Here is a 27,572-nt window from a genome sequence, read left to right as displayed (position 1 = left end):
TATCTTATGAAATCAGTTAAAACGAGTGGAAACAATAGTTTCATAGTGTTAAAACATGTTATTGCATAGGAACATATTCTTTTGTTGCATCTTTATAAAAGAAAATATAGAAAAAAAGTAAATCGATGCATACACACACAACACACACATACACATTCACTCTCTAAAATGAAATTTCCATACTTTTTCCAAGTCTGTTGAAATTTTTAAACCTCTGGGCAGTCCAGAAAAATATAGAAACTCTTATGGAAAATTCTACTTCTCCCTTATTTAAAATATAATGTTAAAAGATAATAGAAGTCACTCACTGTTAGACTATAACTCAATTATGTATTTCTTTCATTTTGCCTTTTCCTCAGTTCCTTTCTATAGCAAAGCCAACTGAAGTTATTTCAGCAATAACTATTATATTTCAATACAAGATAAAATAGACATTTCACTTCTGAGTCTTTTTATGTCTCTTCTTTTATTCTCTTCTGAAGCTCATGGTGTCTACCACTGTGCTTAACTAAAATCCATACTGTCTACCAAAATTTATATCTTTATTATATATTTGTACACCAAATTAACATAATTTATACTTTATAATAACATACATTAATTTATAAATAAAAGAGAATATCAGAACAGATTTTCTCTTGTGAACTTAAGAAATAACTAAACACAAATACACATGATGGAAAAAATATCTATGAGAATGCAGATTGTGATAAATAATTAAATTGAAATCCACCTAAGGCAGGTTGGTCAATTGGCTCACAAGTATAAGAGAAGACTATTAGTGTAGTAATAATCTAGATTTATTCTTTGACAGCAGTCAACCTTTTAACATGTTTTCTTTGTTGATGAAGTCTCAATGTCTTTATTTTTACTTTTTGTTTAAGCTCTAGAAATTTTTCCATGCACTTACTAAATAGAAACTAGAAAATCAAGGCTGTAAAAATACTCCCAGTTATTTAGTTTAGCTTTATCCCAGAAACATATATTTTTTTTCTGTATTTATTTCTTTTTGTTTAGACATCTCTAAATCTTGGTTTTCTACTCTTGCCTTGGTCAGTACTTGTTGTGTTTTGCTTCACAATATTATATGTAGCTCCCAACAGGTCTTCCGAGGATCGTTCTCTCACTTACCTGAAACCTGTCATTTACATCACAGGAATTATCATACAAATTCTTCTCTCAGGTCTCCTTAAAAAGTTAGCCCATTTACTCTTTCCCTTCAAAAATAAATTCTTACCTCACTAGAAAAATGGAGATTTTCCTTCTTTTAAATATTGCTAGTACTTTAAAATGTAACATTGCATTTTATATAACTATTAAAGATTAAATAAAGGTTTATGTATATAATAAGCACATATATTTAATCTTTAATAGATATGTAAATTATGTATATAATAAACATATATATATATACATATATATATACATATATATATATATACATATATATATATAATAAACATATATATTGAGAGAGAGGGAGGAGGGAAGAGAGGAGAGTGTTGGTGTATAAGCAATACATAATAGGTGTAAACATATATTTAATGGCTCCAGGATCAAGAAAAAATGTTTCCTGATCATCATAATGGCTTTTCTTAAAGACCCTAAGATGCTTAGTTTCTTTGAAAGTTCATGTAAAAGGCTAGAAAATCCTAGATTTGATTAAACTCTTTTTTTTTAACCTCTGTCGGAGATTGAGTTAAATATGAAGCCAACAGAAAAATACTACACTCATTTCTCCTCAGTGGAATAATCAGATACATCCAGAGCACAATCTACAACTCCATAGGAAGACAGCTATCTTCCCATTCTCAATTTCTTCATTTGTCAAATGGTAATAATAATATTTACTACATGGGATAATGAAGAAATTAAATGAGATGAAGTGTATTATTTTTAGTAACTAAAGAAAGAAATAAAATCATGTTATTTCCTATTCCCCTGCTCTTCTTCCTTCACCAGTCTTTTTGTAGGAATATTCAAAACTGCTGTATTCAGGCGATTTTTTATGGTCTTCCATTTTTGAAAGCAAACAAAGAAGCAACGTACACTCAGTAGAACTACATCACAGCTCAGGTTTGCAAGAAGTCTGGATTTCTCACTAGCTCTATGGCCTTTGACAAGGTCACTTAACCTCTTTCAACCTGTTTTCCCTCTGCACAATATAATTAATAACATCTACCTTGCAGTTGTGTATTGAAGGTTAGAAATATATGGAATGTGCTTAATCATGACATGTAATTCTGTTAGTTAAGAAGTGATAGCTCCTCCTATATCCAGAAACATTTTATGAAAAGAAAATGTGTTTTACTCTTTCTTCTTGCACATCTATCTTGAAATTATATATAAAGTTAGTTTGGAATGGCCCTAGTTTGAGAAATGAGGAATAGAGAATATATATATATGCTATATTTATACCTATTAGACACTTTAATAAGAGTATACTTAAAAGTCTTTTACTAGCGAGTTACATCAAAAATATATATCTTAATTTCTAATGTTAATAAATAGTTTAATTTATTAAGATGAATCAGCTGAACCAATAAGAATTAAAACTATAATTTTAATGTGTAGCCTTAGGAACAAATAAGCTAATAGGATGTACATGTCTATTCTGATGGAATAGTATAGACAGATGTATAGGTAAAAGCATCTCCCATTTTTGATGACAGATGAGTATGATATTTTTGGCTAATAGTGATCATTGGCCATTTCTATCCTGAGAGAAGATCCCCAGGCTTCAAAGAATATCTTGCGTCAGAACCCAGGATGGAAGATGCAGACAAATCCAGTGCTTGGCTTCACAGTTTATTCTTTGTTTAGTTACCTAAATGCATTTGTCTCCCTTTTAAAATCCTGGTATTAGGATAATCTTATATAATTTGCTTAGGCAGGATTTCCATAAATTCTTTTTCTCTGTTTTTATTACTTTATTCATTTCAGCAGCCAGATGAAAAACAATTATTACTGTATTAAGTTTGATTTGTTATCCCAATTTTGACACAGTGTTTTTTTTTTTAACTTTCCAATCTTAATATACGACCATACCTCTCACTTCACGTATTAGCATGTTATATTTGGCCTGTCATTCTTTCCCAGTGCCCTAATTCCCTGTATTACATTCTTAGTAATATATGTATTAGTGAAAGTGTTGAGGGTTGTATGGATCCAAAAGAAGGATCAGGTGAATGTTACAGGCCCCCCACAGCTACCAGAAAAAAAATGTATACACAACACAATTTTATCTAACATTGCGGAGGTAAGAGCTACCTTCAAGCTTATTTTGGATAGCCTGAGAAGACAGAAACCCCATGTTAACATTGCTGCACATAGATAATTTTGCAACGTTAGAAATTAGTTTAAAGCACAAGACTCCAAATCAGAGAAAAATACTCTTCTTCTTACGAACTGAATAAACTTGTTCTTATCAATTCATCTGTGTCTTACATAACTCATCAATCAAAGGAGGTGGTTGGTTCACTTGGTGTATGGATTCTCCTTAGCTCCAATTATTAAAGATTTCACAATCCCAACTGCCAAAGGCTGTTGTTTCATAAGTATGAACCCCGTCAGTATATGTCTTATCCATCTATAGAGGTTTGATATCTCATGCATTGAGCCTTAAAATATACTTCAAGGATGTATTTTCATCAGAAAATGATCATATTATTACACCTTAGGCTAGATAAATAAATTATATAGAAGATAGGCAGATGGATAGATTGTAAAAATAGGGAACCAGGGAATTAATTGCAAAGTTTTAAACATCTTCTAGATACTATTTATCTAATTTGATCCTCTCAAATTTTTTGTGTGATAGCACAATTTTATTCTATATATAAAGGAATTGAATATCAGAGACATTAAGTGACATTCTCATAGTTATATGAACATGAGTCAATATGTGGCAGAGACGGGATTCAGACCTATCATCATCATTTTCCATCACCAAATTTTCCTGAAAAGAGTATTTGATTAAAAGTAAAAATAAAATTGTGAGGAATAATAATGAACAGGGTGTGATACTCCTTTTTCTTTAATAATTGAACAGTTGTAAGAAAATGGTAATGGAGGGGCATAAAACTTAGTTTGGGAAATGGTTGGACTTTCTGCCTTCAAGTGTGTGTGTGTGTGTGTGTGTGCGTGTGTGTGTGTGTGCGCGTGCGCGCATGCACGCATTTACTATATACATATTAATTGAACATGACTATGTTACCAAATGCTCTATGGGTATTATTTTCTATTTTAAGTTGTTATTATCCTTTTGTTTATATTTTGATGTTACTTTTAACGTAGGATTTTTCAACACATAGTAGCCATTTATCAGCATCACATGCAATTACCTGTGGCGGAAGCAGTGGCAGTCTTATAAAGGCAAGAAGCATACTCAAGTCATTGCATCTCCTCTGCATGTCATACTTGACCCACATCATTAATGCATGGAAGATGGTTTCTTCATCAGGGACATTTACATCATCGCTGGCCAGGAGTTTATGGAGCTCCTCAGCTGGAAGCAGTAAAAACTCTTGATTTCTCATAACTTCCATTATGTTTTCCTGCAGGGAGAAAACATCTTGGCATAAATTTGGCTTCACTTTGATTTAGCTAGCAAAGCATCTCAGAAAGAAATGAGAAAAGTCGTCAATAACCTTTGTTCTCATTATAACATAATCCTTGAGACTTAATCCTTCAGAAACTAGAAGCTGTTAAAATGAAAGCATTGTAATTGTAATTGAAGTGTAAATGTATCAGAGACAGCACAGATCTTGTAATAACTGGAGGATTATAATGTTGAGCTTTGTTATGCAGGCAGAATGTACTAAGTGATTAAATGTTCAAGTTTCAAGTGGACCTGCTATGTAAGATTTGGTGAATACGAAGAGAATAGCATTTCAGATTTTTTAAAGCTTGACTACCTATACATGAATCAGAAAGTGGGAATGAAACTACATAGAGAGTAAATGACACTATAAGATGCATCATTGTTTATTTAGAAGCAAAAAAAACACCCCAAAACAAACAAAAAAACTCCCAAAAAACAAAAAAAAAATATAGCACAAATAGGCCAGAGAAGTCACAAAAGCACGTATGTTCCACCCTTTTATTATCTCTCATACCTCCCTCCTCTCATCACAATTTCTCTGGCTTAATTTAGATCCCCATTTATTTTCTTCCAGATTGCTGCCATAACCTTCTAATTACTCTGCCTGACTCTATTCTTAGCTTCTTTACTGCAGCCCCTATAATAATGATAGAATGTGTCTAAAACATAAAATGTATGCCATTACTCTGAAGTTTTGCTTAGTTTCGTTTGGTCTACTTTTGTTTTTTGGTTCAAATCTCTTGGTTAACCACACTAGTTTTTTCTGGTCTGACCTCTTTCTGTTCTAAGACTACATGGCTTCACCTTATTTGTGTTCCAGTCACAAAAATTACTTATTCTTCTTTCAATTTCCATCCTGATTGACATGTCCTCCCTCTCTCCCTCTATCGCTTTAAAATGACTTTCATCCATGTTGTTTTCCTAATTTCTGTCATTTTCAAGACTCAATTCCAAATCTACTTGCTATATATGGGCTTCTCGAGCCCTCTGTCTGCTTGCATTTGATCTGGCTGCCCCATCCATCATGCCTCTGCAGTGCGTGGTATTTATATTTGAGACAGCAGTTACCAAACTGTGGCCTAATTTTCAGTGTACTTAGGGGGTCTCATCACAAACTGGAAGCTCCTTGAGACAAACACCTTGACAATTAACCTTATATATCTAGATCCTGGAACATAGCAGGTGAATAGTATATATTTATTGAATTGCTGTGTTGATGATCTTTGTAGAGAAGAATAAAATCTTGGAATTAGTACAGAACAGTGCAGTTTTTTCAAACACATTTTTAAAACGACTTGTCAAAAACTTTGTATTTTAGCAGACAGGCTTCAGGGGCTGATGTATGGTTAGGGAAGACAGATCTGACTGGTTGCCTCTTCTGTTCCACCTTCCTCTGTGTCTCAACTCCAACAAAGATATAAGTAAGGATTCTCAAATCACAGTTTTGGTAGAAATCTCAATACATGCCTATTAAAGAAAAAAATGTAAAAGAGATGGGACTAGATCTCTTCCCCAAAAGGCATTATGATTATCCTAAAGCTGAGTAGGAGATTCAGCAAGTGCCCATTACCGTGTATGTCAGAGCAAATCCAAACACATTTTCTAAGTCAGACCTAACCTGTATTAAGAGTATATCCTTGGTACTGAATCCAAGGCTTGAAATGCCTTCAGCTGTCACAAAAGCATGTCAACTTTTACTTTCATTCAGGTCATTTTTCATATTTATGTACATTTAATTGACATCACAGAATAGCTGATTTCCTGGAAATTTTTGTCCCCAGTGTTTCCTCTGTGCCTAATGTAGTACTATGTAAATTATTGATGTCCAGTAACTATTTACTGAAGTAACCAATAGAGTGTTCTGAGAAATAGTGCCACCAAATTTCTCTAAAGAACTTGATAAAAAGTGAGATCAAGATGGCTTTGAAATCTTTGAAAGATGTTTTTGTCCATCTATTTTTCGAGTTACTGAAAAGTCTATGCCTCTATTAAACTACACACAGAATTGTATAGCTAAACCAGCAGTATACAGTAAAGGGTGCCATAAAAAAGCAGTTCTATGAAACTCTTAGTGGTGTCTATCAAAGACATTGTTTAAGACATATTTTGTTATATTTTACAGTGTCTCTTTATGATGACCCTTGGGAGAAATTTCCTACAGGTTTTAGTAGCAGGAATAATTGCACTTCTCCTGAGTAAATTGGTTTGCTTTTACTATGGATGTTGTAAATTATGAAATTGATCAGATTTCTCTTTTTATTTGGCCTTTAGAAAACTTAGAGTTAAATTGAAATCTATCTCATAGGAAGGCTATAGCCTTTTATAGTTTGATTTCTTTTTCAGATGCTCCAATAGGTGTCATTTAACATCACTACAGCAGAATTTTTTTCTTTTATTCCTGAATCTGATTTAGAGTATATTTTTATAATTTTATGTCTTTGCAAGGCATACTACATTTTTGGGAACAAGCCAGGTTTGAAAAAACTGCAGTAAATAAACTGGACATTAAGAGCTAGTAGCAGATATTACTGGATCTGTCACACTGTATAGTATGTTGTTTATTATTTTTCCTTTACATATTTTAGAGTTCTGAAGTTCTCTTTGCTCTTTTTTTGTTTTCTCCATCAAGTCCCCTTTTCATGATACACTGCCTAATAGTTTCCTGGTATTTTGTTTTTTGTTTTTTTTTGTTTTTGTTTTTGTTTTTGCTTATTCTAGCTTCTGGTAATTGTTTTGATTTCATTATGTTCTATTCACTGAAGAAGAAAAGAATATAAATTCACACTAGTTTCCATACATTGCTTGTGCACCTTAGCTAACTCCTTGTCAGAGAAGATCAAGTAATGAAAGGCATAAAAGTTCTTTGGCCTATTTACCTTTTGTGCAATAACTTTACTTTAAACTTATTCAATAATTCATTCTATATGGATTTACTGAACACATAACATATGGTCCCAGATAACTGTAGTAAGGAGGACAAAATGGATGTGCATCAAAAAGCATACCACACATGAGACACTATAAAACATGCAGTGCTTAGAAAATGACTTGCCAAGCAGGTTTCTCAAATGGGCCTAGAATATAGCTAGGAGTGTCAACTAGAAAATGGGAAATGGAAAGATACAGTATTACAACTAGAGGAAAGCACATAAACAAAGACATAATAGCAGGTAATATGGTATAAATTGCCATATTTGGAATGTCAATTTCATTGAGAATGAGAGAGAAATAATATTGAAAGTTTACTTTAGACCATATAATGGAATACACTTATTTTAAAGATTTGACAGTCTCTCCATTAAATAGTAATATATACACACAATTTTTACACATAGAGTGAAACATTTATTATAAAGAAGATTTTAGCACCGAATTTAAGTTGCCACTACATAAGACACAAATAATCTTAATTAATTAGAGCAAGACTAAATTTTACTATCTACTTTTTCCACTTCATAATATTTAAATAATTTGGCTAACTATAAAAATTATAATTTTTTTATTTGGAACAGAATTTCCTCACCATTTTTATTTAATTATTTCATGAATGTGACACAAATATTTTCTAATATTAATTTTCTTCTCTCCCTTAATTATATTATTGTCTTCCCTTAGCTTATTATTGGTTATATATCAATAATTAGTAATTGATTTGAAGTTCCAGTAGAAATTAATTTTTGACATAATTCTGAAGGTCAGTTAACAATTAATGGTAATATCAGGTCAAAATAATATAAGTAAATCTATTCAATTATCATATTTTAGTTATTGATGTAGTTAAAATTATGAGTATTAAATTGTAGTAAAATATTTTATTAATGTTCAAATAACTTTAACATAAACTTTAACATTGTTTACTTCATCAGCAGCTACTCCCAATGTAGTAGTACACTCTATGCATGGTAAACTATTATGGTTAACTCATAGAAACCACTGTTATGCACGTCTACTGAGTTAAAACTTATGTTTTACCGTCTTGCACTTTGTGATCTGAGGTCAGTTAGAAGAACTTTCTTTTCTTTTATGAGTATTACTTTTTTTAATTTTTAAAAATTTTTAGAAAGAGAGAGAGAGAGAGAGCGCACTAGCCAGAGAGAGGGGCAGAAGGAGAGAGAGAATCTCAAGTAGGCTCCAAGCCCAGCGCTCAGCGGGCTGACAGGGGGCTAGATCACACAACCCTGGGATCATGACCTGAGCCAAAATCAAGAGTTGGATGCTAAACTGACTGAGCCACCCAGGCACCCCACTTAGAAGAACCTCCTAATTGCTTTTTTAAGCATTATATTGGGAAGGTTAATCCTTTGCCAGACCACCACAGAATCTCTGGCTTGGTTCCAAATCACCAGAGGCCATAGAATTCATTGTCCATCTAAAATGTTATTGGTTAAAAAGATGAATTATTAGGAGACTCAGATTATCAAATAAATGAAAAACTGAAAGGTGAGCCTGAGAATTGGCTACATCCTCTGGCTGAGGCTTATTATATAGATATGGATTGCAAATGTTTGGTCTAAATTCTGAATTGAAGCAGAAGTTACATGATGCACCACCAGATCGAGTAGGGTCTCCTCAAACTTCATATCCACTTGAAAGCTCATGTGAGGTTTGGAAATAGGGTCATTGCAGATGTAAGTAGCTTAAGTTAAAATAAGGCCATACTGGATTAGAGTGGTCCCTAATCCAATTACTGGTATCCTAAAAGACAGAAACAGACATACAGTGAGAACACCACGTAAAGACAGAGGTGATCCAGAGGGAAGAAGGCCATGTGAGGGTGGAGATAAAAGTCATGCTGTCACTAGCCAAGGAATCCCAAGGATTGCTAGGAACCACCAGAATTTGGAAAAGTCAAGGGTGAATTCTTCTCTTGAACTTTCAGGGAGAGTATGGATCTGCTGACATCTTTATTTCAGACTTTTAGCCTCTAGAGCTATAAGAGAATAAATTTCTGTTGTTTTAAGCTACTCAGCTTTCAATACTTTGTTAAGGCAGCCGCAGGAAAATAATAAATATCATAAGAGAAAGTAAAAAAAAAAAAAAATAGTTACATTAAAAACCCTTACATAAACCTAAGAAACTATTCCCAATCTTTTAAATTATAATTTCTAAGCTCTTTATTTTATAGATTGATGCCTTTAAGAAATATCAGGTTTCCAATTACCTAAAAGATTGTCAGGGTCAGGAAAAAGTGTTCTACTATTAGGATCCAGATCTCTCTCTCTTGTTCTCTCTCTCTCTCCCTCTCCCTCTCCCTCTCCCTCTCTCCCTTTCTACTGCCTCTAGAATTTAAACCTTCTAGAAGTGCAGGGTGGGGAGACATATCTCTTCCAATTATCAAGGGCTTCTTACATCAGCTACCTTGAAGTTACTACACTGATATACTGGTGTCAAGACTAACCCTTTCAAGTTAAAACCTTGGCTTTTGATTACATTCCCTGCCTGAATTTTTAATTTTTAATCCCAGTGTCAAAGTTGCTCTCTGAACTCTTTGAATACTACTTTAGAGTTCAAAGGGAATAGAGACTCATTAAGAGATAAATAACACCTTGTTATTTTACAGGTGAGAATGTTGAGGCTGGAGGGGCTCAAACACAGTCATTTCATTAGTCACAATAGGTCTGGGATTAGGTACTCAGTCTCTTGTCCTATTATATTATCTGGGCTATCTATCCTTTGACTAAGTTCTCCTTCTGCTTCTTCTTTGTTCATCTAGTTTAGATTTCCCGTCTTACTTTGAACTATGCAACACATGTGCACCTTGATTCTTAAATGCTCACCTGAACTTTGTTTCCACCTCTTTTTGATATATCTGAGTTCCATGATGTGGCATGGTGATTATGGAGAGTCACATATTACTACTGACTTGGAGAGATGGTCACGATTTAGATCCCAACCCTTGCTATCCACTGGTTGTGTGATTAAAAAGTTGGATTCATTGTGCGTAAATGAGATAAAAATGGTATCCACTGTATAGCATTGTTGTGAGGATTAAGAGTCAGGATTAAATTATGTTTACTTCTCTTAGAGAAGTAGCTGATACTTAGTAAGTGTTATATACTCATCAACCATTACCATTCCATATCTGTGCCTACCCTTCACTTTAGCCTCCTATTGTTAGCTGTATTGTCTACATTCACATTTCTGTATCTTCCCTATTTTCTTTACTGATTATGTAGTCAACACAATTTTACCGAGTGTTTTTTTTTCTCTGCCTAGTATATTCGCAATGCTAAAGAATACTGAGACTAAAAAATAAAAGTTCTGGCTCCTAAAGAACGTACTTTTTAATGAGAAGGAAAATATGATATTATAAGATATTTTATGACAAGAGAGAAAAAATGGAGAATTTAATGGAGTCAAAGTTATAAGAATACAAGCGAAGTAAATGAGGTCAAGGAGGAGTGTGAGTTAGGAAATATACACACCTTTCCTCTCTGGAATAGCAATTCCCAAGACAAGGAAATGTTTCTCATGGAATCACAGATTCACAGAGCACCAAAGACATGTTGCTGTCATGTGGTCTAATTCTCATATCATTATCTAGCATGGAGAATTACTTTTTTTAAAAATAATGTTTATTTTTGAGAAAGACAGGCTATAAGCAGAAGAGGGGTAGAGAGAGAGGGAGACACAGAATCTGAAGTAGGCTCTAGGCTCCAAGCTGTCAGCACAAAGCCTGACATAGGGCTCAACACCATGAGTGAGATCATGACCTGAGCTGAAGTCGGACATTTAACCCATTGAGCCACCCAGGTGCCCGCAGCATCAGGAATTTCTATGACCTCAGATAATCTCAAATTGGAAACAATCTTTGAAGCTACTTAGTTTAATGTATAGTCTATGTACTTTTCTGTGCACTGTCCACCGAGTGAGGATTTTCAATGATTGGAAACACATTACCCTATAAGAAAGCCCATATCATTGCTGAATAGCTCTGGCAGAAAATTGCCCTCATTTAAACATTTTTTTTTTGTTAATGTTAATTTGTTTTTGAGAGACAGAGAGAGAGAAGGAGAGAGGGAAAGAGAGCATAAGTTGGGGAGGGGAAGAGACAGAGGAAGACACAGAATCCAAGGCAGGCTCCAGGCTCTGAGCAGTCAGCACAGACTCCCACATGGGGCTCAAACCCATGAACCACGAGATCATGACCTAAGCTGAAGTCTGATGCTTAACCAACTGAGTCACCCAGGCGCCCCGGAAAATTGCCCTCATTTTGAAGTAAAAACTTCCTTCTTATAATATTCTTACATTAATTCCAAGGCAAATCTATTTTTTAGTCTATTGATCAGCATTTCAAATAGTGAGGATTATATTTTTCTCTCTTATGACTTTTAAAGGCTACAGAACTATCATTGTTTAATCTTTCTAAGGGATCCTAATCTTCAAAACCAAGAAGCTATGCTAGAGCAGACCTGCATTCTTTTCTTTATTCCTTCAGAAATGAGAACAAATAAAATGAAAATAAAAAATATTCTTACAGGGGGTGCCTGGGTGGCTCAGTTGGTTGAGCGTCTGACTTTGGTTCAGCTCATGATCTCATGACTAGTGGGTTCGGACCCTGCATCTGGCTCTGTGCTGACAGCTCAGAGCCTGGAGCCTGCTTTGGATTCTGTGTCTCACTCTCTCTCTGCTCCTCCCCCACTCACACTCTGTCTCTCTCTCAAAATAAATAAACATTAAAAAATTTAAAAATATATTCTCACAGACTCTGCGTTGTTCATTTACATATAACTTTTTAAACTTTCCCAAAGACATTTTCCAAATAAAGGCAACATAAATATTAAACAATCATTGCATAAAAATCTAATTTCAATCATATATATGTATATGTATATGTATAGGTAGATATATAATTTTTGTTATTCAAATAAAACAAGGAAAAGAAATATTCAAAGAGTTGTCAATGTATATAATTGACAGTGTTTTTCTTACCAATTTTGTCAGTGCTTTGGAAATGACTATGGGTGATGGGCATTGAGGAAGGCACTTGTTGGGATGAGCACTGGGTGTTGTATGGAAACCATTTTGACAATAAATTATATTTTAAAAATTATATATCAAACCCTTCCTTAATAATAGCAGTAAGCATTAATGGCCACACCTGTATATAGATCCTCTTCTGAGTTTTCTTTAGCTACAGATAAACTATCAAGATCCAAAGCTGCAAAACTACAGGGAATGGTTGCATTTTCATTATTAATTATTTTCCCTTTATTAAGTGTGGTTACTTAACTGGTTGTAACTACCCCCCCCCCAAATATTAGAGTATCAGTGTTAAATAGAAGCCTTTTATAATAATTCTAAAATTGTATCCATTATCAGAAATGATTTCTGGTGGTCATCTTTCAAGATTATTGTATCAGACAAAAGATAGTTTCATTATTTTAAATTCCTTAAAAAATATATGAGTCTATGACTGGAAGTCTTTTCTGAAAAAATATTGCTAAAGAGTTAAGATAACTTGGAAATTATAGTGGAAAAAGTGATAATTATTCAACAGGAAGGATTGGAGAACATCCTTTTCTAATACTTTCTAGTCAAGATTTCTCAGGAATAGTCACTTAATTATTCTAAGATACTATCTTCTCACCTCGAAAATGGGCTCTGGAAAAACACCTAGCCTATAAACCTTTTCTAATTTGCTTTCTAGCACATTGATCTTAGAAGGAAATAATTCCTAAACTTTACAATGTTATACAAATGAAATGCAAGTATCTTCATGGGATTCTTTAACCCTTGTAATAATTTGGTTTGCTTTTGATACTGGAGATAATTATTCAAACTTAAATATGTGATATATTATCTACTAATATGTAGGAAAAGGGAGAAGGGAGCATATACAAATCACTTATAAACATCACTACCAGGAATAGCCCAGGCAGCTAAACAGTTCTACTTCCTTTTTTTTTTTTTTTTTTGGTTTAATGGAAAAGTAATTGTTCCAAACATATTAATTACTTTGCAAATTGTGAAACACTGTAATTATGTGTGCATAAATTATTAGAGTAGTAGTATTGATTTTTGTAACTTAATATTAGGTACATATACTCCTTGGTAGAGCCCAAACCTATCTTTCCCCCCTCCCTTCGTAAACTGCTTTCCATTAGTATTTGCCAAGTTTCTTTTGGGTGTCTTATAGAAATCACTGAGAAAGGTAGCAGATGAAAAAAAAAAAAAAAAGAGGAACATGAAAATCTCTGCACAATCTTTATAAGAGGCACATATTTGTGCCAGCCCACGGGAGAAATGGTAATATTGCCAATTAAATCTTGAGGTAACAGCATACCTATGAATTCAAAGCTGTTTCTTTTCACTGTAGCAAAATGTCCAGAACACCTGATCACATAAACTTTTTCTTAAAGGAGTTACAATGCCTCATAAAAACATTAAAATAATGATCCTCTACAACTTTTCTAGAAAAACGGAATTTTAACATAAGATAGTATTTCTGTCTTCCTTGCAAGGACATCTTGCAGAAAATTGGCTGTACGAATCTTCTTTGGTGCATAAAAATGTGTATTTTATCAGGTAGTGCTCATTCTGTGCTTACAGAAAATTGAAAGAAAGTTTATCCCTTATCTTAACAGAAAACAATTTTTTTCAGGACCAAAAAAGGATTGTTTTGTCAACCTGTATTTATATAGTCTTTTGTTCTTATGCGTGTAAACGTAAATGATGCATCAGGAAAGACTGTTATATGCATAATCTAAAATAGCCTGACAGTTGGGGTAAAAAGTATGCGTAGAACAAAACGGAAGAATGAGTATGGAAGTTGCTTACATAACCACATTGATTAGTTTGCAGTTAAGAACAGCATTAACATTCTGGAACAAAGAATACATTACAATTTTGCAATCTTAAGGTTTAAATGGTCTCTACAGAAGCATGTAAAATTTTAATTATAATTGTGCATGCATTTATTGCTTAATAAAAGGATTTAGACTATTTCCCTTCTGGGGTGGACTAATTTACTAGCTGCTTTAAACCAATGTTAAAAATTACAGAATAGTATATTCTCTTATATTTAACATCTATAAAAAATTTCTAAACAACAGACATAATTGTAATCATTGTCAAAAAATCAAGTAAAAATCAAAAGCAAGCAATAAAAATTCTTCCCAAGAAAACTGTAAAATGGAAATTAACGAAAGAGAATACTTTATGTAAAACAATTGGAAGAAAGAGGATAATCCCTTTAGTATTTATGTAAATGTATAATAAATTTTCCTCCAGTTTGCCAAATAATAATTTAGTGCATGCCATTAATTTATCTCTCAGCAAATAAAATAGCCCTTAGCTACATTACAACATATATGTTTACATACAATGCATTACATATGAAAGTTGGTGCCAAACTAAGTCCATGGAATATTATTATATTTTGTAAATAAAATGTAGTAAAAAGAGGCAAGTATTTTACTCTGAAAAGTTAGATGTTCATACTTCTCATAGGCTATATACATTGGCATCCCAGGGTTTCTATATGAAGTAACTATTCATTATTTCTAAAACAAAAGCTAAATATACATTTTTACATTTGATAAAGCTATTAAATAATCTTTTTTTCTGTCTATTTAAAGTAAAAAGAATGATAAACTTGTATATTTGTTTCCTCTTGCTCCTGTAACAAATAACCACAAATGTTGCGGCTTAAAAAAACACCCATTTTGCCTGGGTGGCGCAGTCGGTTAAGTGTCCGACTTCAGCCAGGTCACGATCTCGCGGTCCGTGAGTTCGAGCCCCGCGTCAGGCTCTGGGCTGATGGCTCGGAGCCTGGAGCCTGTTTCCGATTCTGTGTCTCCCTCTCTCTCTGCCCCTCCCCCGTTCATGCTCTGTCTCTCTCTGTCCCAAAAATAAATAAAAAACGTTGAAAAAAAAAAAAAATTAAAAAAAAAAAAAAACAAAAAAAACACCCATTTATGACTTTATGATCTCACAATTCTGTAGTCCAGGCAAGGTGTGGCTCTGTTGGTGTGCTATTTCAGATTTCACAAAGCCAAAATTAAAATGTTGGCAAGGCTCCTTCACTTCCTGTCTTTGAGAGTGAATCTGTTTGAAGTGCATTCATAGAATTCGGTTCTATGTGGTTGTGGGACAGAGATCCCCATTGCCTTCTTGGCTGTTGCCTGAAGGTCATTCTCAGCTTCCTGCATTACTGAGCATGTCCCTTCCTCCATCTTTAAATACAGCAAAAGCAGGCTGAATCCCTACATTTCAAATCTCTCCTGCCTCTCCTTCTGCCTCATGTCTCTTCTTTCTTATTCTGCCACATCTCTGTGACTGACTCTTCTGGCTTCCTCTTCTACATTTAGGCACTCATGCCATTATGCTTGAATAATCCTAGATAATCACTCTGTATTGAACTCAATTAGTTACCTCAATTCCATCTGCAAAGTATCTTCACAGCAATACCTAGATTAGTATTTGATTAAATAACCAGGGAATTTTTACAAAGAGAGGAATCCAACAAAGGGGCTCTAAAAAAGTAGGAAAGCAGCCCCTGGCTATTGCTCATGGTCCTTTGGTGATGGACCCCTCACACACTGAGGTGTATCGGATGGAGCTCTAGGTTAGCCTTCGGTGAGTGCCAGGCAAAGACAGACTTCTGGCAATTCAGTGGATATTCAGGTTTATGGCTTTAGTGAAAAAGTGTGGACAGCCCTTTCAAATGGCTTCATCTAATAGCCTCATGAAAACTTTGAGACTGAGTCTGCTGTCAAAATGAAGGAGGTAATCTTATTAAACTTAGTGAGGCTAAGTATTCCCAGTGAGCTGTCAGAGACCAGGCCCATGCATGATCCAGGAGGTCTCTATACCTGAGTTCCCATTGGGCCAGTGGAGACAGTGGCTTCTCTGCAGCTATGCCTAAGAGGTAGGTGGGCACTCCTGAGACCAACTCATGAAGACGCAAGACTCTAGCCAGGCCAGGTGTCACCCTGCCCTGTATGTACTATTTCCACTTCACTAGAGGAGACTCATGAGCTTCCTGTATCAGACAAATTGAGTCCTCTGTTAAGATCTATGACATGATTGGGATTTCTGGTAGTAAAACTACTTCACAACTATGAGTCATTTGCTCACTATCTGCTGAGCTTCTCTGATGGCTCTTTCCAATTAAGTTCTACTGAGATGGAATGAGGTGTGGCTACCATCCAACCTGAGAGATCTGTCCCTTGAAGATTGTGAGAAAAGACCTGTGGCACAATGACCAAAGCTTCATGGGGTACAGATGGCTATCTAGGCCACCACAGCAAATGTGCCATGTTAGTTTCACTGAATCATGGGCTATGGCTAATGGTCTGGTTGTATGGTAAGGTCAGTGACAAGCCTCAGACTGGCATATAAAACAGGCCTTCTCACCTCTCTGTGGGGACCAGAGATTTAGATACAATTGTATCTTTTTGTTAACCATGTAGATGCTCACCAGAAAGTTTCTTACATACAAAAAAGAGAACATAACCAATGGGCAGGCCATATTTGTCATCTAAACATAGAGAATGAATTATTTTTTTCCCCAGAACAAACAGATGTGCTGGGATCCATGGAGGATATCGCATGGAAATTCAGACAACATCCCAAACTGAGCCTATGGACTGCCTCTTCTGTCAGAAGCTGCCAGAACAGCATGGAAAAGCTGAATCACCTACCAGACTCTGGCCAAGAGTAATAATTCTACTCAGGGACAGATTCTTTGAGCCAATGGGCCAGGAAGATCTTTTCAGGAAGAATGTTGGGTCTGTCACCCCATATGGAGGAGTTTCTACTGGATCTTGAATGTAGTGTGAAACTTTCTCCAGGTTTGGTCTGGTCATTCCTGCCTGTACATTCCACTGACTTAGGCCACACTATGTGGGCCCTATAAGATAATATTTATTTCTCATTTGGGTTTCCTAAATACATTGCATCTAATACCAGCCCTGAAATTTGCAGCCCAACTTATACCCCCGTAGGTCTAATCACAGGGCATATGATATACTCAAGATGCTGTGTATCATTCACAAGCCACAGGGGAAGGTAAGTGTTTTAATGGAAAATAGCAGTAAGGTATAAAGGGCTGATGGGAAGGAACAAGAAAACCCCAGCCTGGACCATGAATTTCAGGTGAGTAGTCTGGAGCAATGCAGTAACTATATAAAATAGTACTTCCCATTTGCCCTGCATGTTTGACCAGGCTGTCTGTCCCCTTATTTCAATTGTACACCCCATTTTTACAGCTATTGACACCTTGGACTTTACGGGGGGACTCTGCAAAAGTCTTCCATCCTCTTTAGCGTCTTTACAAAAATTCAAATAGATGGGCAATCAGGATGGCTATTAAAATGCGAGAGATAGAGACAGTAATCTCCTTTTCCATTTTCCCTCCAGGTGTAGAGCTTGAAGTTTTACCTATAGAAACCTTGAAAAGAATGGCTATCAGCTTGAGATCTCTAGTTCAAACATTGTTCCTTACGGTGGCCCTGCTACTGTGTTCTTGGTAACCCCAAGGGATGGATATCAGCATATAAAATAGATTTGTCTTTTCTTCCTAAGAAGACCTTAGCCAGAAGACATGGGTTGACTACCTTTAGGCTTGGATCAAATGTGGTATTCCTGATCATGGATAGGATAGACTGTTCATTTTGCTCTTGATGTGGAGGATTCCCTCCAGTTCTGAACTGATAGTATATGAGTACCTTCAGCCTGAGTGCTACATATAAGAGTGGAAGGGGGAGGGTCTCAATCCTCTTCTCTTTCTCCTATGGGTACCCCATGTGACTTGCATCTCACTGAATTTACAGAGACATCTGTTCCAGGCAGTGGCCACTGCTCTGAATTTGAGTGGCTATTGAGTATATGACAACATCTTGATCCTACAGATAAACATTTGATTGTTGTTCCATTACATACAAGTGGATATTTGTCTATGGATCTTTCTGGTATCTCAAGTGCCACAACCTTATTTATCTTGACTCAAAGCATTGCTGCAAACTGAACTCTGGCATAGCAGTAGTGAAATGTGTCTCTAAAATTCCACAAATTCCTGTGACAGGTGGGAGTAACCAGAACATCTGAAACAAAGCACACACCCACCATCAAGGCTGTTTTTGTTTTGTTTTTGTTTTTTCCCTTAACATAGCAGATTTTCCTCCCTATACTCATCCTTACCCAATTGTGTTTTTGCTAACATCTCATGTATATGGATCGATGAAACTAATAAAGTAAAAGAGTCAATTACAAAGTCCATAGGGCTTCTGGCTATCTAGAATAGATCCTAATGGATGTGGCACACCTTTTCCTTGGTAATAGTTGGGAATCATGGCTACATTCACTCTTCCAATCTTCCAATAAGGACACCTTACTGTCCTACTTGGGGTGATTTTGATTATGCCCCTTGTTGTTTGTTATCTTAGATTAACCAGCTCTGGTCACAGCCTCTCAGTTTTAGCTCATTCAAGCCCGTGATGGGTAGCCCATGCTTCTTGCTTAGGCCCTCAAGGACCAAGAGATGGAATTGAGGAGTCCAGCTCCAGGAACAAATCCTATATGTGATTTTTCAGGCCCAATCATAGGCAATGGCAAGGCTTTGGCTGGCAGGACTCATAAAGGAAAGCTTCCCTTCCATACCAGACTTGTTACACAGCTAAGGCATTACAGTTTCTGAAGAAAGTTGTAGTCAAGACTCACATCCCCAAGGCCGGCCAAATTATTCTCCACTGAATAATTTGACATCTGGTTGCTTGATATATATAGGTTTCCCACCAATCCAATATTTTTTTAATTAGTATTTAGTATCTTTATTTTGTTTTGATTCCCTCTAGCTTCCATGTATTAGGACACTAGCCATAAATACAACTCTTAATCCTGTGACTACTCTTATAATAGGTCTTATAATAGCATCCCAAGGCAGGGGGGAAGGGAAGTGAGGGGTAAGAGGTCTGGTAGGAGTGGGATCAGGCAAGGCATTATGGTAGTGGTAAGTTCTCCTCATATGATTCCCCATGATTCATTTGCTGTTACTCGACAAAGACTGACTTAAAATGTCTTGTAAAATAATATATATATATAATATATATATATATATATTATATATATATATAATTGTAATATATATATAATACAATTTATATAAAAAGTTATATAGTGTTTGGGGTTCTTGGGTGGCTCAGTCAGTTAATCGTCAGATTCTTGATTTTGTCTCAGGTCATGATCTCACGGTGGTTCGTGAGTTAGAGTGCCTCTTCCGGCTCTGTGCTGACAGCACAGAGACTTCTCAGGATTCTTTATCCATCTCTCTCTCTGCTACTCCCCTGCTTGTGCACATACTCTCTCTCTCTCTCTCTCTCTCTCACTCTCTCTCAAAAATAAATAAACATTAAAAAAGTTATATAGTTTTCTATCAAGCATTTTTTTGTATCAAAGACAATATTTTATCCACTTGATATGCCCTAAAGCTGTTATTACACAATGGTAAATTTAAATATTTACTGTAGCTTTACTGTTATCACAAATTTAAAAATTATTTGCAACATGACTGGTCATATTACAAGTTTGGAGCTATGTGTAATGCTTTTAGTTGAATTACCATCTGTATGTATTACCATCGACGTTCTAGTAATTTTTATGGGATTCCACTAAATTCATAGTAATATCTGGATTGACTATAAAATAAAGCAAAAAAAATTATATTTAGAGAAATATTTTGATATAGGTGTCTCTAACACTAGATAATGAGAGAGAGAGAGAGAAATTGTAACTTATCATAGGCTAGTAAATAAGGTATGAAATATATAGATTATAATATATAATGTCTACATATGAAGAAATTAAACTAATGAGGGTTAAAGTGAGGTGTGGAAGGTCCTACAGTTGTAAGTTGTAGATAGATGATAAAATCTTATTTCAAAGAAGAATGACCCATATAAGTGACAGGGAAAGAATGGGAACTTGTCAATTGAGATAAATATAGGGAGAGGCAAGCCAGAAAATCCTGAACCCTAATTTTTCTGAACCCTTCCCCTCTAGATTGCAGAACAATCCCTTCTCTTTTGCTACACAAACAGAAAAAAATAATAAATAAAAACCTTATCAAATATAACCAAAAAACAGTAATGCCAAAGGTGTTTGGTTTATCTCAATTCCTTTCCTTACCAACTATCATTGCCTCTAGGTTAAAAACCAGAGTCAAGTCTTGGTACCATTTGGGTAGAGAAGTAAAAACTCTGATGCAGGAAGAAGTAACATCCACAGCAACACAATTACAGGATCTGGTTAAGGGTATGAAAAAAGCAGGAAGGAATATGTTTTGGAATTGATCTTGGTATGAAGCCAACATGGAGGAATGTAGGAATAAAGATAAGACTATTTATGTGGGCCACTCACTCATTATTTGGGATTCAACATACTGGCTAAGAGTTGATTTTAGTAGTGAAAATGGAAGCTACCCTGAAGTCTGTATATGATTATGCCCTACTGTAAATAAATTGGCGATGCTAGAACTGTATTAGCATATTATTGAGGAAGAAAACAGAAATCAGAAGGAGGTGGAAATATTAAAATGGATTATGTGAAAGAACAGAAAATCCCTTCATTTTATACTCTTATGCCCTCTTGGGAGGGCCCAAAGAATAATGCTGTAGAGGGAACCATAATGTTAAGAAGGCTGGAGTTAGGAGTGGGAGGCCCTATCATCTTCCTGGAGTTTAGTGCCACTGGAATTACTGATATTCCAGCATGGAAGAATCTAGATGGCAGCAGTTAATTATCAGAAGCAAGATGGATATAATAAAAATAAAGAGTAGGAATGGCATATAGTTTTCTTTGATCCATGAGAATCTATGGAATTGATCTTCAAGTATGTTGAGGTTAGATGGATGGCTTTTCACTCAGGATATTGCTTCATTTGGGGAGTTAGAAAACTTGATAGCTGGTGATATGAAAGTGGATATTATCCACTGTAATGACAAATGCTAGTCCATACAATTTCTAGATCAAAACAAGTCCACAGATTCAGAATCTACTAATTTAAGGGGGGAATGAGAGCCCTTGAGAAGCATACCACAACCAGCATATACAAAGAATTTCCCTCTGATCCTTCCCCCGATGGATCTGCAACCTTTGCTAGTATAGATGAGCACTGAGAAAAAGAAACGGGATACATTTGAGGACTGATAAGAGATTTGTGGTGACACTGAAATGCCATAATGGTTTTTTTTGGGTATAGTGGGACCTATAGAAGCTGCATGCAAATGAAATTTTGCCTTGGTGTGGGTACAATGGTTCTATAGACCTTTCCTGTGATTATCTTCTTAGATATAAATGTGTAATTAAGATATGCTAACAGCTGGCAGAGCTCTCTCATTGATTCCCTGATGTGTTAGAAGACTGGTTCTCAAGTTTTTGCATGTATCAGAATGTCCCGGAAGCAGGGCTGGCTACATGATTTGTGAGGCACAATGCAAAGTGAATGCAGAGTCTCTTTTTCAAGGAGCATGAAAAAATGATGTTAAAGGTACATAGAAAGCTTTTTCTTTTCTTCCACTCTATCCCTTTTGATTTGTCTTGGTGCTTTTTATTTGCTATTTAATGTCAGTCTAAATAAAGAAAAGTTAACATTTTAAACTACTAGGGTGAATTTTACTCTACATCTTTATGTTATACAATGCTAGATTTAAATGTTAATAGTAGACAATTGAAGTCATATGCAGAAGCACCAAAATTACATAATTTGCACTTTGTATCTCATCTTCAAAGAGTGCCTAGTGTTGGTCAGAGGAAAGAAACATAAATCAGATTCAGGAACGATTGGAAGGAGGAGGAGTGCATCCCCTCAGGCCTGGCACCAGGCCTAGATAGTGCTCCCTGGTATGGCACAACCCTCCTGTATATAATGCCAAGGGGTATTATCACCGAGCTACTGATTCGAGAAATACTTTCTTCTCAATTCTCATCATCAGGAAAGAACAAAAGAAGTTTGTTTCTCCGTAACATAGGTGGCAGTACATTTTCATAATCACAGGACTCCTGTTATAATAGAACTATTTTCTGTCATAATAGAGTCTACAAAAACCTTACCTATCCTGACATTCCAAAAAGCATCATCACAGGTAGCCACTTTATTGATGATATCAGCGCCCTAATTGGGTTAGTGGCTAGTAAGTGAAACGTATTTTGGATAACCTAGTAAGACTCATGCATCCTGGAAGGCAAGTGCTAAATCCCATGAGGTTTCAAGGATCTGCTTCATCTGTGGACTTTACAATAATCTTACAGTCTAGAGTAGCAGGAGAACTTCTCTAGATAGCAAGTCATTGTCCTTCACTCATGTAACCAGTGAAAATAAGGCACAAAATGTATTAAGTTCCTCTGAATATTTTTAAAATTTATTTATTTACTTTGAAAGAGACAGAAATAGCACAAGTAGGGGAGGGTCAGAGAGAGAGGGAGACAGGGAATCCCAACCAAGCTTGCTCTGTGCTGCCAGCAAAGAACCCAATGCAAGGCTCAAACCCATGAACCATGAAATCATGACCTGAGCCAAAGTCAAGCGCCTGACATTTAACCAACTGAGCCACTCAGATGCCCCATGTTCCTCTGAATTTTATAAAGCATATAGGAATATGATTCAAATCTATATGTTGGTTGGTTCAGCAGGCTATCAGTTTCTAACGGGGCTAGTGTTTGTAAGGCCCAGTTATTCTGTAAGCTTTCCTCCATTTATACAATGCGACTAGACATTATTTTGCTCTGGAAGTAGCCATGGTGGGTAAGAAGTTGGGAAGAGAATCTATCAAGTCTCAGTGATAAAATTATGGTTTGAACTTCTCAGTACTACCCTCTGCAATCAAGAATTGTTCTCTGTTTGAGCAAACAGCTCTTGAAACACTGTTGGGCTCAAGTGATGATTAAGGATCTTACCATGGAACATCCAGGGACTACGAAAATTGTTTTGCTATTATTAAATCCATTTGATAATAATGAGAAGTAATCATAGAAACAATCCATTGTACAGTGCAATTTCACAATGGAAGCATTGCATTTAAACCAGGCTTGAGCAGGTCTAAAAGGCACTAATAAGTGAATGCCTGTTCCTCAACTAGTATGTATGGTCCCAAGGTTTTTTTACAATAAACTTATGGAAAATGAAACAATTCAGTCCTAGTTTAGAAAAGGGATGGCATGGTATATCAGTGCTAGCCAGGACAGTGATGAAAGTATATTTTTTAATAGGCAAATCTGTGAACATTTCACTTAGATGCCTACTTTGTTGGAAGAGAGAAATAGTCTAAGTCACACATAAACTTCTGAGCACGAGCAAATAGCTTGACTGGCTATTGAGAAGCCTGAAAGGAACAACAGAGAAAGATCAGTGACAAGGAGATCTGGAGTACCCTTATGTCAATAGATATACTCAAGTGATCATAAAGTAAAAATCTTTCTTAAGTGCCCAGCAATAGCATTCATTACAGAGGAGGCTCTCAATGATCAGGTACCCAGTATAACTTGTACCATGGACATCAGCTATATTATTTTCTATGCCATCTCAGTGTTACAATGGGCCCACAAAAAGATGACCATGGTAGCAAGCATAGAAGTTATATATGGGTATGAAAATATGAACTCCCCTTCAACAAAGCTGATCTAATTATATTATTGATAATTCCTAATATGGCACAATTCTTTGAAGAAGACAATCTAGCCATCTGGTGGAAAAGTGGATTATTTTCTGGAATAGATACATACTCTGGACATAGGTTTACATCTTTGGCTTCTCAGCAACAATCTCTTAGAGAATTCCTGATCCAATGATACAGTGTGACTGGCAAAATTATGACTGACAAAATGTCCTTGAGAAAAGGAACCTATTTTATGACAAAGGCAGTACAAAAAAGGACTCCGGAACATAACATTCATTGGTCTTACCATATCACCCATGAAAAAATGCATGTCATTAGAAAATGTCAAGGGTAATATAAATAATATTATATAAATAATGTAATATACATAATATAAATGTAACTAATATTTATTTTACTATGACAGGTGCTTTACTCATACTATCTTATTTGGTGTTATTTTCTGTGTATAAGTAATGAGGCTCATAGAGATTAGGAGACTTATCCAAGGATACAAACCTTGATAAGTGGTTAATTTAAACCTAGAATTATGTATCTTCAAACCATTCTTCCTTGTACTTAACTTTGTTTGGGATGGGGTTATATTATCAAGAACTAGGGTAGGTAGATAAATTTCCAGGAATGAGTTAGCTAATAAACATAATAAGGAAGAGTTATAGAAAAATTGAAAAACAAAAACATGTATGAGATGCTTGGGGGACAATGACAATCCTGGTCAAGGGTAAACAGATGGCGTATCTGGGGAGAGCAAAAGAATAAAGGTAGACTAAGCAGAGCGGGATTAGGTGCAAGAGGCTGAATGTCAACCTAAATTTTAACATCAATTTGCAGTCTGGTTGACAAATACATTGATGAACCTTCGGCAGAAATTAATGTGGTCAAGAAGGACTTAACATCTATTAATGTACAAAGAGTTTTTACAAGATTCATTCCTTTTGAAATAATAAGGTATAATATATGGATACTATTTAGCAGAAATGTAGAAATATAAGTTCATGAAAAGTTAGGTTTTGGGCAGATTGGATCTGGAGTCATTTTAATTGGTAGAGAGTCAAAGAACTTGTATAGCTTGGCCAACATTGCTGATTTAAGGAAAAGGAAGAAAGGGAGATATTCATGAAACAGAGAAAGCAAGCAGAAGAAAACTTTAAGACAGTTGAATTCATACACTGAAAAATACAGAAAGTTGAAGGAGAATGAAAACAGAACAAGCCCATTGATTTTCCATTAGTATCCTTAAAGATCACCACTTTCAGAGGTGCCTGGGTGGCTCAGTTAGTTAAGCATTCAGGTCATGATCTCACAGTTCCTGAGTTCAAGCCTTGCATTGAGCTCTGTGCAGACAGATCAGAGCCTGGTGCCTGCTTTGGATTCTATGTCTCCCTCTCTCTCTGCCCCTCCTCTACTCTCTTTCTCCTTCTCTCTTTCTATCTCTTATTAACAAACATTAAAAAAAAGGACTTTCAGCCAAGTGGTGGGTGTAAAAGCTTGATTGTAAGAATTCAGAGTCTGGATAATCAATTTAGTACTAACAGAAGCAGAAGACTATTTGGAGAACTACAGTGCTGGAAAGAAAATGTTTGATACCATAGTTTTACAGCATAAGACTCATCTACTTGACTAAATCCTTGATAATTGTCTCAAACCTGGAACAAGTTAGGTGTTTTTTTTTTTGTTATGTTTCTTTTCTTTTCTTTCTTTCTTCTTCTTTTTCTTCTTCTTCTCCTTTTTTTTTTTTTTTAATAAAAACTTGTTTGGACTCTCTTACAAAGTAGAGGGAGGAGCCTGTTGAGAAACTGAATACAATCATAAGAGAACTCAAAATTTAAATAAGGGTAAGGAAAAGGCAGAAGCAAATGAGATCATTAAAAAAGATAATTCTTATAAAGAAGAATGATTGTGATGACTTTAACCAAAAGGTCAAAAAATGAACTTGTCAGTATACTAAAATGAATCTTTGGATTTTAGTCCTGAGATTTTATTACTGGATATATGTAGAATTCCAAAGGATAGAGAGTAAATAAAAATGAAAGTACACAGACCATGAGAGAAATAAAATGGAGAGAGCAGCTAAATCCAAGAAACACAGTATTAAGGAAAATATAGATTGAAACATTCAACTGAACCATAGTGGACTTGTATCAATGATCATGACATTATTTCTTAAATTTCTCATGCACATTTAAAGGAATGCTTACTAATCTCTGTGATGAGCACTCAGTGATGTATGGAAGCATTGAATCGCTATACTATATGCCTGAAACTAATATTCCACTCTATGTTAACTAACTGGAATTTAAATAAAAACTTAAAAAAAGAATGCTTACTGTATGCCCTCTATATTTAAGGAGGCATACTGGAAATTATTTGGAAATATCACTTTTAGTTTAGTTTTTATAAAGCAAATATAACTGCTATGAGGTTTTATATTGATATGTAAAACAGATATTTTTTTTTTATTTTTAACTTGAACACTAAAAAGAGACTCTATAAAAGATTTATGACAATAATTCTATATTCATTATTTCATGAGAAAAATTCATTAAGGTGAGAGGTTGAAACTTTGCTGAGGTCGAGAAATATGAAAGCAGAAAAATCCCTTACAGAGTTACCTCGTTTAAATTTTATGAGTCTCAACCAGGGCATTATTAGACAAAGCTGAAATAATCATTAGGAATGTTCTCACCTTAAGAATAATGGAATCTGAATATTAGAGGAATGTATATGTATTTCAGCTAGATTCCTATCTTGCAAACCCCTCTTCAGTATCCTTAAGTCTCCAACATTCCTCATTCTTCCCATCAGAAGGAACTTTCTACCAAATGAAGGAATTGACACCAACCATTACAAAAAGCTTTAAATTGAATTCAGATCATTCTCCATGCATCTTATTCCTACCAGTCCTGGTGCCATACAAGGACAGAGCTCCATACAAAATTAAGTAGCTGTGAGTTTACACTTTGATTCTCAAAATTGCTCTAAAAAGTAGAAACCTCTTTGGCCATCCATGTTCACCTTTTGAGGAAACTCAAGCACAGAGAGTAAAATATTCTAAGTTTACACAGCTTGTGTATGGTTGAGAAGGGCTGCACAGGGTTTTATTTCTAGCTCCAGGAACTCATACTTAATCTCTAAGTTATTTTGTCTCTCAGTATGGCTTAAATAAAATGCTGCTGAACTATATTGGATTTGTATCAATTATCATAATACAATTTATTTAACTTGGGGGGAAGACTTATCACGGATGGTTTGTAGTTACTCTGTTCTCTGTGATAGCTCCCATAGCTATAGTTTCTGCAATAATGAAATGCCTTCCTGAAATAACTAGAGAAAATAAAACTGACTACCTCATGGTT

The 27,572-nt window shown here is 35.3% G+C and overlaps 1 protein-coding gene across 2 annotated transcripts in view; it reads right to left on the bottom strand.

Moving 5' to 3' along the window:
* Positions 1-27,572, bottom strand: part of KLHL1 (kelch like family member 1) — a 362,245-nt gene that overhangs the window by 148,581 nt on the left and 186,092 nt on the right. For both annotated transcript variants that reach the window (XM_019415576.2, XM_019415577.2), the window contains exon 5: positions 4,344-4,556. In XM_019415576.2, coding sequence (XP_019271121.1) covers positions 4,344-4,556 — 213 coding nt within the window. The remainder of the gene's footprint in view (positions 1-4,343; positions 4,557-27,572) is intronic.

This window comes from Panthera pardus, unplaced genomic scaffold (assembly GCF_024362965.1).
Source record: "Panthera pardus isolate Hobbes unplaced genomic scaffold, ASM2436296v1 HiC_scaffold_1, whole genome shotgun sequence".
Lineage (NCBI taxonomy): Eukaryota > Metazoa > Chordata > Mammalia > Carnivora > Felidae > Panthera > Panthera pardus.
Note: the sequence above shows the minus strand (reverse complement) of the source record. Positions and strands in the feature narration are given on the sequence as shown.